The 15,096-nt window shown below is 42.3% G+C and overlaps 1 protein-coding gene across 3 annotated transcripts; it reads left to right on the forward strand.

Moving 5' to 3' along the window:
• Positions 1 to 369: 369 nt before the first annotated feature.
• On the forward strand, positions 370 to 13,552 carry LOC104937636 (uncharacterized). 3 transcript variants are annotated; one of them, XM_027276062.1, is made up of 10 exons: positions 370 to 571; positions 4,238 to 4,383; positions 5,282 to 5,363; positions 5,485 to 5,620; positions 5,896 to 6,098; positions 6,193 to 6,329; positions 6,459 to 6,600; positions 6,706 to 6,987; positions 7,138 to 12,184; positions 12,298 to 13,552. In XM_027276062.1, the coding sequence occupies exons 1-10, from the start codon at positions 446 to 448 to the stop codon at positions 12,306 to 12,308; spliced, it is 6,312 nt and encodes a 2,103-aa protein (XP_027131863.1). In that variant the 5' UTR covers positions 370 to 445; the 3' UTR covers positions 12,309 to 13,552. The 3 variants fall into 3 exon arrangements, with proteins under 3 accessions (XP_027131863.1, XP_027131864.1, XP_027131865.1); XM_027276063.1 differs by lacking the exon at positions 370 to 571 and adding an exon at positions 4,768 to 4,885 and having other exon boundaries at positions 4,268 to 4,383; XM_027276064.1 differs by lacking the exon at positions 370 to 571 and adding an exon at positions 4,783 to 4,885 and having other exon boundaries at positions 4,280 to 4,383.
• Positions 13,553 to 15,096: the final 1,544 nt, after the last annotated feature.

Below are 15,096 nucleotides of genomic sequence, written 5' to 3' on the forward strand. Positions count from 1 at the left end.
CGTCCTAAATTGGCTAAGGGAGTACTGTACAAAATGCTTGTAAAAAGGTGTATAAAAGTGTGTGGTTAGGGTTTTACGGCCTTAAAACATGTGTAATAATTGTAAAACTTACTTCGCAGATTTCGTTTATTGCGGGTTCTTTTTAGAACGCATCCCCCGCGATAAACGAGGGACCACTGTATATGTTTACGATCGACACAGAACTCGCCACAAGAGGGCTACAGCGCTGCACCAGTGAATTAACGAAATGACTAAAAAAACGAGAGTAAGTGATCCGATTCAGTTAAAAGACTCGAACTTCACAAACACCACTCGTCCGCCGACGACACATCGCTTAATCGGCAGCAGCCAATCAGCGCGGGGCGTTCGCTGCCGAACCGTTGACCGTGGCGGTGTGTGTGTTGTGTTGGTGGCTAGATGCTACGAGGAAGGCTCGACAGTCAGTATGGCGGAGGAGGGCAGTGCGTGCGACTTAGAGGCGCTTGACAAACAACTACAGAGTTTGTCGAACCGCTACACGGGCGACGAGCTGCGAGCCGATGGCGAGCCGTTCTGCTCGGACTTCTGCAAGGTAAGGCGAGCCGGCGGTCGGTGTCGGTGTCGGGCTTGTTGTCGAAGACGAGCTCGTAGATGTTAGCCGACCCCCCACCCCTCCACCTCCGCCTCCCCTCCCCCAGAACTGGCCGTTACACGGCAGTTAGCCTCGTTTCGCCTTTAAAAAAACACACATTACCGTAACGTCTGTTAAATATGACACCTCTATAACCCGGGTTTAGATCCATGTGGCGCTATCGAAGTGTTTAAATCGGTTTTATTGTCACAAACGGTCGCTCACTGGTTTAGCTCGGCGAGCTAACACCCCAGCTAGCCTCCTGATTTAGTTAGCTCGCTCAGGGGGGACGGTTGAATGTTTACCAAACCGACCGGACAACTTTTTACAACACAGCACGTCTCATCGGCCGTTTAACCAGCCAAACTGGCGTTAGTTAAACCCCTAACTTGTGATTTAGTAGTCTAAAATTAACAACGCGTGTCATGAAGTCTAACTTTAATGTGGCTTAATGACACGGCTAAACTCCAAATAGCAACATGTAGATGGTGCAGCTACAGATCACTGCCTGTGTCGCACCCTGACTTCAGATTAGATTATTCCAGACAAGGTGCAAGTGTCAAGTATTTCTTTTTCTCTTGTTCAAATCAAATCACCTTTGTCGTATTGTTTATAATATATAGTTATAATCTTAGCTGCAGAAACTGATCTTAATAAAGTGAAAGGCAATATATAAGTAACTGTAAGTAAACATCACTGGCGAATGTGCCCAAGCTGTTAAAAAATATTTGTATTGTAAATGAAATCTAACTTTAATGTGCCTTAATGACACGGCTAAACTCCAAATAGCAACATGTAGATGGTGCTAATATAACATCAGTGCCTGTGTCGCACCCTGACTTCAGATTAGATTAGATTATTCCAGACAAGGTGCAAGTGTCAAGTATTTTTTTTCTTAGTCAAGTCACCTTTGTCGTATTGTTGTAATTTTAGCTGCAGAATCTGATTTTAATAAAGTGAAATTCAATATATAAGTAACTGTAAGTAAACATTACTGGCGAATGTGCCCAACCTGTTACAACATATTTGTATTGTAAATTAAATCTAACTTTAATGTGGCCTAATGACATGGCTAAACTCCAAATAGCAACACGTAGATGGTGCTAACATAACATCAGTGCCTGTGTCGCACCCTGACTTCAGATTAGATTAGTTTATTCCAGACAAGGTGCAAGTGTCAAGTATTTTTTTCTTGGTCAAGTCACCTTTGGTGTATTGTTGTAAATTTAACTGCAGAATCTGATCTTAATAAACTGAAAGGCAATATATAAGTAAGTAAACATCGGCAAATGTTCCTAACCTGTTAAAAAATTTGTATTGTAAGTACTCATGTTCAGTAAAATACATCATGGAATCAAACAAAACAGTGATAAATGTAACTTTAATGTGGCTTAATGACACGGCTAAACTCCAAATAGCAACATGTAGATGGTGCTAACATAACATCAGTGCCTGTGTCGCACCCTGACTTCAGATTAGATTATCTTATTCCAGACAAGGTGCAAGTGTCAAGTATTTTTTTCTTGGTCAAGTCATCTTTGGCGTATTGTAATTTTAGCTGCAGAATCTGATCTTAATAAAGTGAAAGGCAATATATAAGTAAGTGTAAGTAAACACCAACCTGTTAAAAAATATTTGTATTGTAAATACTCATGTTCAGTAAAATACATCATGGAATCAAACAAAACAGTGATAAACGTAATTATTAGTTATTTATTGATGGCAAAAGTGATCTTTAGATCGAAAGCGGTGACGTTATTCTCAGCCCGCATCCCACACTGCAATCATCAACATTATTTAAAATAAAAAGAAATAATAATAAATACATTTTATATTCACATTTCATATTCATACTGAAAACATGATGTGAATAACACTCGTTCAAGTCATTGTGTCTCAAGTCTCAAGTCCCCGTGTCTGCTTTATTCATCCCACCACAGGGAAATGTACTTGTTACAGCAGCAGAGGAAAGTGTAGCATACACTACAGAATTAGAAAAAACACAATAAACAGACAAATCTATAACCTACAATAAACAGGAAAAACAATCAACCTTCAAACAGACAAGTACTGAGGATAAAAGTGGCATGATATATAAAAAGAGTATTGTAATGTAAAGTGAGTGTAAGAAATATTGCAAAGAAAGTGACCATGATACAAATAATAATATTATATAGTTAGAGCAATCACAGCCAATAGAAAAGTGTGTTTAAGTGTCAGCTGTTGTGGATTTCTGTAATAATGACAGAGGAGTCATAAACAATGCTGTTTTCCTGTTGGTTCAACCTTTAAATTCAAGCTTTTACACAGTGTAAAAACAGCAGATTAAAGGAGGCTTCACAATGTGCCACAGCTTTACTGGTCGGGCAACTAGTTTCACTGATTGGGACAAAGGCTTTAAGTGCATCGCTACTGTTGACAGGGACATTCATGGGATTCCTCAGCTGCAAGTGAATGTCTTGGGTCTCCACCATTAGAGGGCAATGTAAGCACATTGTGTGTTTACAGTCAGCTGTGAGTGCAAAGTGTCACGTTTTTGGTTGCAGGCGGAGTTTATCAGTGCAAAGTGTGTTTAAGGGGCGCTGCAAGCGTGACTGTCAAAACGCTTGTCATATAAGGTGAATGAAAAATTTGATTTGAACAAGATTAGGAGTTTTATGTCATGTACCAAAATCAGTTTTTGGTTTCTAGGGCTGCAACTTATTTAACTTAACTTATTATTTTAATCAGAATCTAATCAGATGTCTTGGTGTTATTGGTGCAAAACAAACAGTAAGTAACAATATAAGAATCAGAATCACTTAAATTCACCAGGTTTGTGAGCACACACAAGGTTACACTTTGCTCTCTTAGTACGAACATCAAACATACATAGACACAGATACAGTTAAAGAACAGAACAGAGGACCTGACAGGTGAACATAGACAAAACACGAACAAGGAATCAAGTATTTAAAAAAATATAGACAATATAAATATCTGCGTTCTAAAATGAAAGAGCTGTTGTGCAGAAATGTGCAAATATTTGACAGGTTCACAGCATGCAGGATATTATAAATGTGCAGATATACGTAAACATGAGGTCGGTCAGTGTCTCGTTTTGTCTGACGATCAGTCTGAAAAACTCATATTACATTTAGCATGTTATTAAACAGAGAAAACCAGGATAGTCCCGGAGACTCTGTTTGTTTGGGCGGGGAATGCTGAAAACCTTCATTTGGTTTGGTTCACCCAAGCCGCCCGGGCATCGTCATGCAGTCACAAAACCTACTCGTTTGAGGGCGGTACTGTCCCAAACGAATGCTGAGGCACTACGAGGAAGAAGAAAACCCGGCTCATCGATTGGCCACGACCGAAAATGGAAATCCATCCCCTTCAGCCGGCGGCTTGTTCACGACAAAAACAAACAATGGGGCAACACCAAATTTATCACAAGAAGCTTTCCAGCACGTTGCTCTGTACGCGAGACGAATGCAGCAGTACTGAAAAAGACGGCGTAGAGTGTCATTTCCGCCGCAGAGCCGGTTCCTGTCCGAATGCGACCGTGTCGTCACAGCTCTAAATGTTGTGTGTCTCTAGTCTCTAGTCTAGTATAATTACCAAAATGTTTGCTTTCCCTCTTTGCAGCTGGTGGAGGAGTACGCCTCTCGCTGGCAGGTGCCGCTGCCTCAGCTCAGGATCCTCGAGACGGCGCTCCGCTACTTCGCCCAAGCCTCCACCTTCTTTGCATCAAACTGTGATCATGTGCTGCACACACTCAGTAGTCTGGCCTTGTAAGTACACAGACCTCCCTAATGTTGTTTTCAGTGTTTGCCGTCTTCAAGTAAAATCTGTGGCACAGACAAACAAATCAAATGGGAGCAATGACAGTTGAGTGTTGAACCAGAAATACTTCGACCGTTCAGGATGGTTTTGTTCACTAGTGTCCCCCGTTGCTGTTGTTGTTGTACATAAAATGTTTCCGGCTTAGTTGACAGACCGGTCAACAGGGCAAGCTGACAGTGAAGCACCCTCTGCAGGCAAACTGCTACAAACAGACAGTTGTGTGTCATTACAGTTCAAATGGATATTTGAATGTGGCATCAGGAATATGAATGCTCAGTGTAGAAGTTAAACTTGTCAAACCTGCAGTTCAAGTCATCATTATGTGAATACAGATGAATTTGCTACAGGCGACAGCCACTGAGGTGCCGTGAATGCAAACTAAGGTCCGGAGCGAAGCCGGTAGCACCTTGTTTGAGAGTGTCTTTGCAACCATGACTAGCATCATGCCAGGTCAGTGATGTCTGTGAGAGCTTCAGTAGGTCAGATCTATATTTTATTGTTGTGTCTGAGTTCCTGCTTTGTTCAGTTTCATGCAGCGGTTCAAATCTCACATTGGTTTATGAATGAATTAAACCCTTTATTGGCCCCTTAGATAACTTGTCTTGCACAATAGGCACTTGACAAAGCACAAATAAAATATCAGACATCACGCAGTAAGAAGTAATTGGGTAAATAACGTCTTGGGTTGTAAAAACACAATTAAAATATTCAATATTTTTTTATATTTGTTTAACCGCCTGTGACGTAGTCTTTATCACAATCCGTATCAAAGTTGTAAAGCCGGTTCAAACTGTTTCAAAGTGTCGATTTGTAGATGGAAGCCAAACAGTTTTGATCTGTTCACAGGAGTGTTTTTGAGTTGCTGCTGTTCTTTGACCAGAAGGACTTGCATCAGGAGCCGCTGAAACACTTCACTGTTACATTCCAGGTGAGAATGAAGCAACCAAACGACGTATAGATGTAGTTATAGTTGAATATCTAATAGCTGTTTAAACCGGTGGCGCTCTTTAGAGCTTTAACAAAACATATTGTTCTCTCTGCTCTTTCAGGAATGTCATTTGGCCCTCGCGAGGCATCAGAATGTTCATTTACTTCAGGTTGAGCGGTTGGTTCGGGGTGGCGGGCCTTGGGCCTGCCCAGCCTTACAGGCAATCCTCAGTGAGTCCAGTTTACCTCAGAGTGAAGGTAGGTAACATGGATAACCTTGACTACACCAAAGTATTTGTTGCTTCGGAGTTGGTCCTCGTTGCGTACGTTGACGGCTCATAAAACTTTGATTTATGCCTCAACATGAGACACAAATCAAAGAGTTTGACTCCAGTATGTACCTGAAGTTGAATCTTGGCACATTATAAATTTTTAATATGGTCCAGGGTTTATCTGAATTCCTGCTAATCTCTGAAGCATTAGCAGTATCAAAGTAAACTCAAACGCTATCCATCTCTTTCCTGGTTTTTCAGTGGATGGGTGCATCACCTCTGAGCTGCCGGTGTTCTTTGAGCTTCGGGTGCGCTACCTCTTATCCTGTGAACGGGTCAGTGAGGCTATGGCCCTGGCTAAGTGTTGTGCTTGGCATCCCACAGCAGGGCAGCACTTGTTCTTCCTCCAGGTCTACCTCACGTGGCTTTTCAAAACTTCACAGCATGACAGGCTACACGAAGAGGTTGGTTGGCCATGTGCTCGGCTACCATGCAACTAAATTTTAAGTATGAGAATTTTAAGGCTAAGCTTCTGCTTTTATTGTTCTGTTTTTTCAGGTGGCTGACTTTAGTGGTAAAGATGCAATTCACATCATTTGTAGTTTGGAGTGTGAGGAAAAGGATGAGTTGCTCCTAGCCCTCAGCAGAGCCTTCCTCTCCCAGCAGCTTTGCAAGGGAGACATGTATTATTTGTGGTAAGTAAAGTAAAATCTGGATTGTGATTAACTGTACAATTTATGCACTGCTGTGATCTTATATTTGATTGTTTTTGTCTACTTCATTATTATTGTTTTCTTTTTTTATTTTATTTTTCTTATTTGCAGTGATCTTGTCTTCGTATGGAGTAAACTTTATTGTCGGTTGAAAACATCTAAGAAAGCTCTGCTTGAGGAGATTCATCAGCTGATGCTGTCTTCCACCAATGTCAACTCCATATTTCCATTCATCAGAGCTGTACTGCAAGAAGTGAGACAGAAATTTAATATTAAAAATTTGAATGTATTTGTTCAGATGTTTGTATTTCTATGTATTGGATAGTTACCATGTCCCTTTTTGATTGTGTCTCATTAGCTGGGTGAAGATGGTATCCAATTCTGCGTGGAGCTTTGTGCTAATGCCCTGGAGTCTTGCCTTTCCTGTGATGTCATCACCAAGTCCCTAATCTACAAAACCATTGCAGTCCTGCTACCCAATGACCTGGAAGTTTGCCGGGCATGTGCCCTTCTTGTCTTCTTCCTAGAACGCACTGTTGAGGCCTACAAGATTGTGTATCTTCTTTACATGCATCCTGATCAGGAATATCATGTGGAGTACAGCCCCATCCCAAATCACATTCGCTTCGAAACCCTGCAGGTAGAGCACAAATTTTACAATCATTTTAACAAATGATGACTAAGAAAAACCATAGTTTAGGATTCATGGCCAGTCCACCAGTACTGACATTGTTGCTTGACAATTTCCCATGTTGTAGTACCAAAACATTTTCTTTCTGTCCCTCCTTAGGTCTTAAAGAAGGACCTGTATTTTGACCCAGAGTTTTGGAACCTCATTGCTCTGCGGACCAACTGTTTGAAGCTGATGAGCGAGAAGGGGGTTAGTGCTGCCCTCGAGGAAATCATGGAGGACAAATGGATCCTCAACTACTGCACCAAAGAGCCTGCTTTCCGATCAAGCACATCAGTACATCAAGGAGGAAGTCAAGGAGCACTTCAGACAGCAGCCACGAAGCGGCACCATAAAGAGGATACTGACACTGCATCCAAAAGATTAAGGATGGGTCCAGGCAAAACACGGCTAAATGACCACGCTGTGAAGAAGAAAGGCAAATACGGGTCATCTGAACCTTTGAGACGTTCATTTTGGCAGCTAGACAGAGTAAAGGACAAAGTAGCTGTTGGGTATGGAGAACTTAGGCGCACTACACGACTCTCAGAGAAGAACCCACCAAAACGGAGGATTAGGACACCCAAGTGGCTTCTGGAAGACTCAGGAACTCTTGGAGAGAATAATGTTTCTCCGAAGATCAAAAAGCATGGACTGAAACATCAAAAGCACCATCGACCATCTGTCGAAAAGAGGTCTGAAACTGGTCATATCAAGAACAATGCAAAACAATCTTCAGTAAACTCTCATTTACTGGCAAGTGAAAACGACAGCAAACACCAGAAAGGATTTTCTTTGGACTGTGTTCAACCGTCTAACCCTCCACAAGTAATTCTTGAGCTCTCCCTACCAGACAATGAACTGCTGGGTACGTTTATCGAGGACACTTGCAACAGACAGAGAGGGTTCCCACAAGTCCTTCTGTACAAACCCACAGTGAAGTTTCCTGCCACATCATCACCTGCAAAGACTGTACACCGCAAAGAGGTGATTCTTAGAGCACGGGATGCAGCAATGTTTGCACAACAGTTGCATTGTTATGCTCGCCGGCAGAAAGGAAAAGGCAATGTGTCGAATATTCAAGGCTCAGTATCAACAATCACACGATCCTCTGTGCAAGGAAGTCCTCCAAAAGATCCACAGATTGAGTTGTGTGAAAAGCCTGCTGCTGAGATGGAAGGTGGAATTACCTCTCAAACACCACCATCAGCTGAAGTTACAGAATTCCCAGTTTCAGAAAAAGTCCTTAAAGCTCCGTCTGCAAAAGCAGTCTCACGTAAGACCTCTTCAGCCAGAGAGCTCTCTGAAAAGTCTGCTGTTAAGATGAAAGTCACTGCTTCACAAGCAACAGCATCACCGGTTTTAGATAAGGTCTTGCAAGCTCAAACAAGACAGCTCTGTGAAGAGTCTGCTGTTGAGATGAAAGTCACGATTGCCTCACAAACCCCAACAGTGGGTAAAGTGTCTCAGTCTTCAGGTCTAGATAAGGTCTCTAAAGCGCAAACTGTTAAAGACTCGTCAAAAACCACAAGTTCAGTTGATGCTTCGCAGACCTCAGATAACAATCACATGGTAGTTACTAAGGAAGTCTCCAATACACCCAACTTTTCAAACACGGAAGCTACTGGTCCCATGCCCTCACAATCTCAAGATGTTCTTAGAGATGTGAAACAAACTGAACTGAACTCACTCTCCTCTCAGGCTGAAGCAGTTGCTCCAGAGGTGCTCACCAATGTCAGCAACAGCATTTCCAGATTACAACAGGTGGAAGTCCCAGGAGGTACAACAGTCACTACTTGTACACCTACAGATCAGGACAGTATAAATGACATATCTGCTTTGACATTAGTAACTGAAATGGTTACTGAACTTGCACCTGGAACATTTGCTCACAGACAGCCAGAGAACAGTGCCTCCAAGGACTCCAGAGCTGGAAGTAAACCTAAAGTTCCTCACAAATTACATACTACCTCCAGCTGCTCTGTACCAGGACTGGGGGTCTCTGCAGATGCTGATGTGCAAATGGAGGATGAGGAAACTTGGGATATTGTTCCAGAAACATCTGAGAACAGTGAACCTGTGGAATCGGAGGAATCAAAGTTGGAATTCTGTTGTACCTTCTGCAACAAGGTGTTTAAGGGAAGTCGTGTTGTAGCACATGCCATGTTCCATTATCGTAAAGACGAGTGCATGTTCTGTGGGACAATGTTCAAAGATGACCTCCTGGCCATGATGCACCTGTCTGATCATATTGAGAAGCTAAAGAAGATCAGCAAAGAGTCTGCTGGCAACAGTGCCCAAGAATACATGGTCTCTGAGACCAAAGATACCTCCACACATAAGCCCCCTGCCAAAGCTAAAGCAACAAACATGTCTCCTGAGTACCGCAGCAGTGGAAGATCAAGAAAAACATCTGTCTGCCTTCAAGCTTCATCTCCACTTGGATCCAGAAAGTTAAGATCCAATGACAAACCAGTGAATGGTCCATCTTTACAAGAAAAGAAACAAAACGCATCAAAGCACCTTAATAGTAAAACTCCTAACATGGTTAACGGGCATATTGGCAAAAAGAAAGAGCTTAACAGACCGAAAAGCTCAGAATCTAAGCAGCCATGTAGACTGTCTCCAAGTGATGGAGCTGAACATCCCAGGTTGCAAGAAAACCAAAATATAGGAATGGATTCTGCAACATCAGTTCAGGCAGATAAAAAGTTCAGCTGTTCGACTGATTATAAAATTAAGAAGACAGAATCTCTGCAGGTCCAGAAGAAAGCCACAAAACAAGATGGGAAAGTTACTGAACAGAAAAATGTGGAGCTACAAGAGAAGGTTTGCTGTCCTGTGAATGGTTGTGCTTGGTCTACAGATCTGTCCAAAAATCGTGTCGCACTCCTATACCATGCTCTCGAAGATCACTATGGTGAGATCAAACCTTTGCAACTGGCGTTCCGTATCGGAAACCGCAAGTGTTGTATTTGCATGAGGGTTCTGCGGAGTTTTGAACATTTTCAACACCATGTTGAAAGACACAGACTCACTCCTCGGCATCCATGCCTTCATCAGGGTTGTACTGCCAGGTTTAAAAGCGGAATAGAAATGAGACGCCACACCAGGAAGCACAATCCGCTGCAGGCAGCGTGCTGCCTTCCTGGTTGTTCTCAACTATTTATTTGTCTATGGGCACTGAACCTTCATGAAAGAGATCACTATTCTTCCAAAACCCCCAAACCAGCCAAGAACACAAATGAGTCAACGGGTGACAAACATAACACGCCAGCTGGAAAGAAACAACCAGATCATAACACAAAATATGAAACTGCAACTACTGCTGTAAATAAGACTGAGAGTGTAAAGGCTACTCGTAAATCGAAAGGACAAACGACACTTAACTCATCAATAGGAAAACATGTTAAGGCTCCTTCTTCCACCACAGTCAGAGCATCTCTATTGAAGCAGAAGTTGAAAGAGAGCAAAGAGACCAAGAATTTGCATGTCTTGAAGAATCTTTCTAACAAAGACACATCCACAGAGCCCGCCACTCCTAATCTGAGACTAAGGCATACATTAAGAAAAGTAACAAATGCAAGATCGCTCAAGAGTCACAGAGTCATCTCATCATCATTAAGACACAATGCAAAAATGAGCCATAAGTTCAAGAAAAAGCAGGTCCAAGTAAACGCTAAAGGTCCTAAAAGAAGAGGTCGTCCTCCTAAGTCAAAGAAAGCTGTACACGATGAAAACACTACTACTGGTCAAAACAATGAAACTGTCAAAGAAAAAACAGACCAGAGGAACCCCACTAAGCTTGCAGAGACGTCAAATGTAAACAATGAGTTAAAACAATTAGACAAGAGTCAGCACGTCCAAGACGTAGTCAAAACCACAGAAGCATCTGTCGATGAATCAAAGTCCAAGAAATCAATAAACAAGCAGATTAAGAAGGGTCATGTTAAACAAAATGCCTCTACACCTATTGTGACACACAGCAGTTTAAATCAATCAGTCACCACTGACAAAACACAGAAAGTGCATGAAGCGAGAAAACGAGCCGCTTCTTCAGACTCCAGCAAGTCAAAGAAGCACAAGGTTGCAAATGGCAAAGTCAACACAGAGCTGAAGAAAAAATGTCCTGAGTCTGCTTTGAAAAATCCTGCCCAGTCAGATTCTGTGCCTACTGTCCCAGCTAACAGTTTAAATGAGATAAATGCATCACCCACCACCTCAGGAACAAAAACACACACGGTAGCAACAGCAGAAAAGTCTCACGTTACGACAAAAGAAGGAAAGAAAGACTCAAGCAAGGCAAATAAACACAAAGATAAAACAGGGGACAGAAAAACGGTCAAGGAAAAACAACCATGCACAACATCTTTGAAAAAGACAGCCAAGTCAAAATCCGTCAAACAACAGGTTGAGGCTAAAACGACAGCAGCAGAAGGTTCTCCTGACGTGCAAGGAAAAGCAAAAGAAGAATCGTCCATTGCAACTCCTGACACCTCTGGTTCCTCCTTCCCTACTTCCACAGCTAGCGGCTTAAATGAAATGACTTCTCCACCCTCTGCCACTGAAGAGAACGTGCAGAAGGTAACAAAAAAGGAAAAATCAAAGAAACCTCATGTCGCAAAAAATTCAGACCCCAACAAAGCCAATAAGAAGCGCAAGGTTGATAAAGAAGGTCACACAAAGACTGTCAAGAAGAAAAGCAAAGATCCGGGTGTTTCTAAGAAGCCTGCAGAGTCAAAAACTGAAGTCCAACCACTTGCTGAGGTAGTGGAGAGCTCCGTAGTTGAGGAGGTGAAAACATCAGTGGAAACACCGCAACCTAAAATGAGCTCCCCTGGCTACATTGTGATCATGAACGGAAAAGCGCCAACTGAAGAAGTGAAATCTACGGTGTGCAAGGACACACTTGCAGAATATGGCAAGAAACCATACTTGCGTCCGCCACCTACAGCCTACCTGGATGAGAAGTACATCACCATGCCAAAACGAAGGAAGATGTGTTCTGCAAGAAGTCCCCCTCCCGAGCAGGTGAAGGTTACAACTGCTCCGCAGAGACAACGATGTGCCAACTGTTTTGCCACTTTCAACAGTGCCGAAGATCTGCAGAGTCATCTCCAAATGCAGAAGTGCTTGAACATCTTTGGATTCGACTCTGACGACGAAGGTGAGCGAGGGCGATCATGCTCTCCTCAAATATGACATAACCTGCATATTTATTAAACTGTGTTGTTCAGTAGTGATTCTTTTAACATGTGTCTGATGTTTTTTCAATTTCAGGCAACAGTTGAACACGTGCAAGTCCAGGCGAACATTTTGGACGCCCCTGGATGGATCATACCTCAAACGGATCAGCACTCTGGATGACTTTTTCATGGCTGTCTGCAACGAGAACTGAAAAGGGGTTACCTGACTTTTGGTGTCTGTAACGCTGCCCGGCTCAATAAAAGTCAACTGAACTGAATCCCAGTCAGACTGCAGAACAGCCAGTACTGAAGTGCCTGCTCTGGAACCGCCGTGCTGTTTCCAGCTGCTTCACCTGGTATGGAGATTAAGCATTGTGGTGGCTTAAAGACTGGACTCCTGAAAGCTGTGAAAAAAAAAAAAAAACCTGACGCAACGTGACAAGTCTGCTCCTGCTTTCACAAGGATACATATTTTTCACATCAGTAAGCCATATGATGCCATTGTTTGCTTTTTGCACTCTTCTCATAAGATTTCTCAGTCGATTTTATTTCTGCCGAGATTGTACAATGAACGAAAAGCTATTTTAACATCCTGTGTTTAGGTATGATTAAGACTGAGTCTGAACTTTGGAAAGCTGTAAGATTGCTGTATCATCTTTGGGAATTTTTTATGTATAATTATTGTTTAAATACTAATTGTATTTCTTATACAAAGTGCCCTATTGGGTTGATTAGGTCTGTGCTTGTCCTCACCACGAGTAACCAGTAGGGGTCAGTGTGCACCAATATTTTGACCATGTTAACAGCTCTGTTTTGTTTTTCCTCCTGAAAAACACAAGATAATGTTTGCAACTAAAAGATTTCTACCTACAAAAAAGCTGCTCCACCGTATTTACCACTGTACAGACTTATTTCACTTCCAGTCACATCCATCAAGCTCTATTTGTTTTAGCAATAACAACTACGAAATGTGCCAGTATCCCACTGATTTGTTGCTGGATCCTGACAGTCAGTGGAGCAGCTGACGCTTTTGTTATGATTTCTCGCCTAAACTTTTTTTTTTTTTTTCTTAATCTTAACGGAACTGTCCAAGACCATAGAGACATTGTGATTTCTCTTTTTAGGCTCACAGACAAACAGTCATAAAACTACTATAGTTTAAAGTGTTACGAGGAGACCGCAGCAGTCTCTCCACGAGCAGCAGCCGCAGGTTATATTTATTTATGTTTTATTTTCTATCTTTTGTAAATATTTGAAGAGTTTCAATGGCTTATTATATAAAGGGGTGTCTGAGCCGGGTTTATATTTTGTTCTTGAAGAAAAAATTAAAATATTTCCAAACGGCATCAGCTATTCTGTGGGCCTGTTGTATCTAACACACCAGGCTGTTCTTTCAGAAGAATGAGCGGCTTCTTCCAGAAGTATAAAATGCTTCAGTGCACTGGCAGAAGATAAGACAGCAGCAGCAGGGTTGGATTGGAGATATTGAATTCTGTCCCAAGTATATCGATCACACAAGATAAATCTTCACCCTTGCCAGCCTTTGTCTAAATGATTGCAAGCCCACATGTGAAACTACTTAGAAAACAAGCCAGTGTACAAAAGATAATCTTGAGGAGATGTCTTGTAAAAAAAACACAAAAAAACACATGAACTCTCAGCTTGGTGAAGTTTGCTGCAAAGGGTAGTGAGAATCAGCAGGGCAGAAAATGCAGCAAATCTCCCTGATTATCTGGATTCGACGAGACTGGCTGCCAATTCATTACAAAAAAATGTGTGTTCCTTTCTTTACATACCTTCGCTGTGCTGAGTTTGTAGGTCAGACGCACTACAAACCTACACATGCACTTGACAATCTTCATAAAATGACAATAAGTGATTCTTTTTGTTGAACGGTTTAAATTTTAATGACATTTTCCCCCTGATTTGAAAAGGATCTGAACCCACAGCTGCACTCTCAGGGCCTGGATTCCCACCAACTGTAGCCTCAGGCTCAGACTCACTCAAGGATATTCCAGGGTAAGTTTCTAGCAGCATGAGCAACGGCATGCAGCGTTGTTTTGAAATGAATCCCATTGTCAGTCATTGGTGGTTAAGCACATTCACTCTGCTGCTCAGGTTCACACACACACAGTCAGAGATTAAATATGTTTTAGGTAGCCGAGGCTGTCTGTGGCTGATGATGGTAATTACAGCTCAGCCATTAATCACTGTAATCAGCTAATGATGCAGACAGGCCAGACGAACATCAGACAGACAAGTGCTGAGGCAGTTTGATGGGCAGACGGTCACATGGGCCAGACAGAAAGACGGGAGACCACAGGAAGAGTCAAGTTCCCACCCATAGGTGTGTGCGTGCCAAGGGGTGGAGGTACTTTTCACTGGATTGTCAATTTGAAACATGAGCAATGTGACGTGCAAGCCCCATTCTCGAGTTGCCACATGCAACTGTACTGAGGGTGAATTTATATACAACTCACCTGTTCAGATTATATTAAGGCTTAAAGTTATGCAGGATTGTTATATAGTTGTCATGAACGTTGAAATTAGCTACAGAGACCAAAACTGTTTTTTGTACCAGGCTGTAAACATGTTTATTTCTGCTGTGAAGTTGGACATTTGGACTTGGGGACTTATGGAGACTGACTCACTTCTGGAGCCAGCCTCAAGTGGACATTTTTTGGCACTTCTGTATTGGGTAACATGCCTGAAATCATAGGTGTAATCATAGGTACCTAACACTAACCCTGCTCTGCCCCTCTCCTGTAATAATAATCAGCGGTTTTGTTTCGTGTTTGCTGATGCCTTGTTGGATTATTTTGGGTTTGGGTTTGAAACCACCGGGAAGGAGTGTCGTGCCAGAACAGGAGCTGGAAAAGCAGGCTGGTAAATC

The sequence above is a fragment of the Larimichthys crocea genome, unplaced genomic scaffold (assembly GCF_000972845.2).
Source record: "Larimichthys crocea isolate SSNF unplaced genomic scaffold, L_crocea_2.0 scaffold288, whole genome shotgun sequence".
Lineage (NCBI taxonomy): Eukaryota > Metazoa > Chordata > Actinopteri > Sciaenidae > Larimichthys > Larimichthys crocea.

Excerpts from the sequence above, each read along its gene's own strand:
- LOC104937636 (XM_027276062.1), top strand. The coding sequence starts at position 446 with ATGGCGGAGGAGGGCAGTGCGTGCGACTTAGAGGCGCTTGACAAACAA. Across the intron at positions 5,364-5,484 it reads ACTTCACTGTTACATTCCAG|GAATGTCATTTGGCCCTCGC; the intron begins GTGAGAATGAAG and ends CTGCTCTTTCAG. Across the intron at positions 6,601-6,705 it reads TCAGAGCTGTACTGCAAGAA|CTGGGTGAAGATGGTATCCA; the intron begins GTGAGACAGAAA and ends GTGTCTCATTAG.